This window comes from Acanthisitta chloris, unplaced genomic scaffold, assembly GCF_000695815.1.
Source record: "Acanthisitta chloris isolate BGI_N310 unplaced genomic scaffold, ASM69581v1 scaffold13095, whole genome shotgun sequence".
NCBI classification, from domain to species: domain Eukaryota; kingdom Metazoa; phylum Chordata; class Aves; order Passeriformes; family Acanthisittidae; genus Acanthisitta; species Acanthisitta chloris.
The window spans coordinates 273-2,839 of NW_008672176.1; the positions used below are offsets into that span (position 1 = coordinate 273).

The window sequence follows — 2,567 nt, forward strand, 5'->3', positions numbered from 1 at the left end:
CGCCGTGCCAATGCTGAAAGGAGCAGCCTGCATCCCCCCCGGGGGATTTGTGTCCCCCTGGCTGGGGACACACGTCCTGGCTGTGTCCCTGCCGTGGGCGAGCGCTCGCCCGCGCCCAGCTGCCAGGAGTCTCATGATTCTCTGCAGATTTGGGCCCAAATGGCTTTTTTAGCCCCCCTCAGCCTTGCTTTTTTCCAGCCCCAGCTCCCTCCCCAGGGCTGGGGAGATGTGTTAGGAGGGGATGAGGGGTATGTTTTTGTGGAGGATGGTGCTTGGAGTCTGTCCTGGGACACCAGCCCAGCCCAGAGGAGGGAACTGGTGGCAGTTTCCCCATCCCTGGGGTAGTGCTGGTGTGTGCAGGGTGTGAGCCAAGATGGTGTTTTGCCTCCTTACACCCCTCCATCACAGCTATTCCCTCTTGCCTGGGGTGACTGTCACCTGTCCCTGCACCTGTAGCCACCTCTGCCTGGAGAGATTCTTCCTTGCATCTCCATCCTTGCAGTGATGCTGCTTCTCAAGGCTGAGACCTGCTGAAACTCATGTCCCATCACCAGAGGCATTGCTGGGGGACAGAGCTGATCCCAGGAGTGCCCTCTTGGTCAGAGTGCCCTCTGACCCATCTCTGTGCCCCCCAGGACGCCCCCCCGGGAGCACAGCCGTGGGCAAAGGGCACAGGAGAGCTCGGGAGACCCCCGAGGGGACCCACATCAGCCAGGACCTGGTGGGGGGCAGCCTGGCCATCGACACTACGGGTGGGGGCTGGCCATCGACCCTCGGCCAGCCAACGAGACACGGATCGTGGTGAGTGCTGCTGCCTCCCTGCCCCCTGCCTGGGTCCTGCCAGCGCCCGGCCACGGCAGCTATTCCTGGCTGGGCAGGAATTCTGCCTCCCATCTAATGTGTGGGGCTGGATCCCACATCCCAGGGGATAATTACAGCCCAGTGCCTTGGGATTGCTCTGAACCCTGCGGCTCCCCAGCCCTGCCGAGACACGGATCGTGGTGAGTGCTGCTGCCTCCCTGCCCCCTGCCTGGGTCCTGCCAGCGCCCGGCCACGGCAGCTATTCCTGGCTGGGCAGGAATTCTGCCTCCCATCTAATGTGTGGGGCTGGATCCCACATCCCAGGGGATAATTACAGCCCAGTGCCTTGGGATTGCTCTGAACCCTGCGGCTCCCCAGCCCTGCCAGAGCTGGAAATCCTGGGATGTTTCCCTCACTGCGATGCCATGGGGACAGTGCTGATGTGTCCTCAAGGCTTACAGGGCTTGGGGCTGTGCTGGGGCTGTGCAGGAGCAGGGGGAGGCTCTGTCCTTGTGTCACTGCTAAACAACTCCATCAGCAGCAGTGTCACCTCCTGGGACACCTCCCCTGGCTCTCCCATCCTGGCTGTGCCTAATTACCCGCCCTCAATTAGCTCCTGGTTATTTGTGGCAGGGCTATGTGTCCCTTGGCAGCCAGAGGAGTTTCCTGAGCTCTGAGAGTGGGGGATGCCTGCCTGGTTTTGGTAGGGGGTGACTTGTGCCCCCATGGCACAACATGCAGGGGACAAACAGCTGTGGCTGCTTCCACTTTGCTCCAGCTCATCCATCAGCATTGAAAAAAGTCCAGGAGCCAGCAAAGTCCCAATGTGGAAGTGTTTGAAAATAGCCCAAACCAACCCCAAAACCACCAGTGGCCACCACAGCACGAGGAAATGCCAAGGAGCCACAGGGAGGGTGTGATGGTGCTTGTGGTTCTCTGGAGGAAAAGGCAGTGATTTCCTGAGGCTCAGAGGATCTGTCCTGAGAGTGAGGTCACAGGTGCATCTCACCCTGTCCCACCTTGCAGAAGGTGAGATCTCACTTGAGAGGTGCCAGTGCAGGGACTGGAAGGGTTTTCTCTCTCTCCCTCTGAAATATTCCAGCTTTGGGGTGCAGAGAGGCAGCTCTGACCCCACAGGATGAAGCTCTGTTCCCTGCCTGAGCTCTGCCCCACTGATTCCCGTGACCCAAACTTCTCCTCTCCTAATTCCTGCTTTATCCAAAGCAAGGTGATGGATCAGAACATCCCAGTGAGTCAGAGATGAGGTCAGGAGCACAGCATCCAGTTCCTCTGTGCTCCAACCTTGCCTCTTCCCCCCTGGAGTATGTGGAGCACGTTGGGAAGCACAGGGGGGATGTGAGGACATGGGAGATTTTGTCATTGTCACCTGTCCCTGCATCCCATGGGGAGGTGTGTGCTGGGATACAGCAAGTACAGGCACAGCATTCCCTGTGCCTCAGTTTCCACATCCATCCCAGAGGGATGCATCAGCCCCTCTGAGCAAAAAGGGACTGGAATTGCCCTAGGGAAGAGCTGGGAAGGATTTCCCTGGAGTGAGGGTTGAGACAGGAGGAGAGGAGTGCAGTGGCTCTCCCTAAATTCTGCTGAAGCAAGAAAAAACACAAGTTACAGGATTTTCCTAACAGCATTTTATTCCATCCTGAGCTGACAGCTCCTTCCCTGCCTCTGGCAGCTGGGATCATGTGCAGGGAGCAGGGGCAGGAGGTCTGGGGGAAGATGTGGGGGGTCAGGGAAGGTTTTGGGGG

General features: G+C 58.8%; 1 protein-coding gene across 1 annotated transcript in view; it reads left to right on the forward strand.

Annotated features, from left to right (window-relative positions):
* Positions 1-635: 635 nt before the first annotated feature.
* LOC103801982 (plexin domain-containing protein 1-like) overlaps positions 636-2,567 on the forward strand; it is a gene marked incomplete at its 5' end in the record, with an annotated part of 18,154 nt that continues 16,222 nt past the window's right edge. Inside the window, 2 exon segments of the mRNA XM_009074419.1 lie at positions 636-753; positions 756-801. Coding sequence (XP_009072667.1) covers positions 636-753; positions 756-801 — 164 coding nt within the window.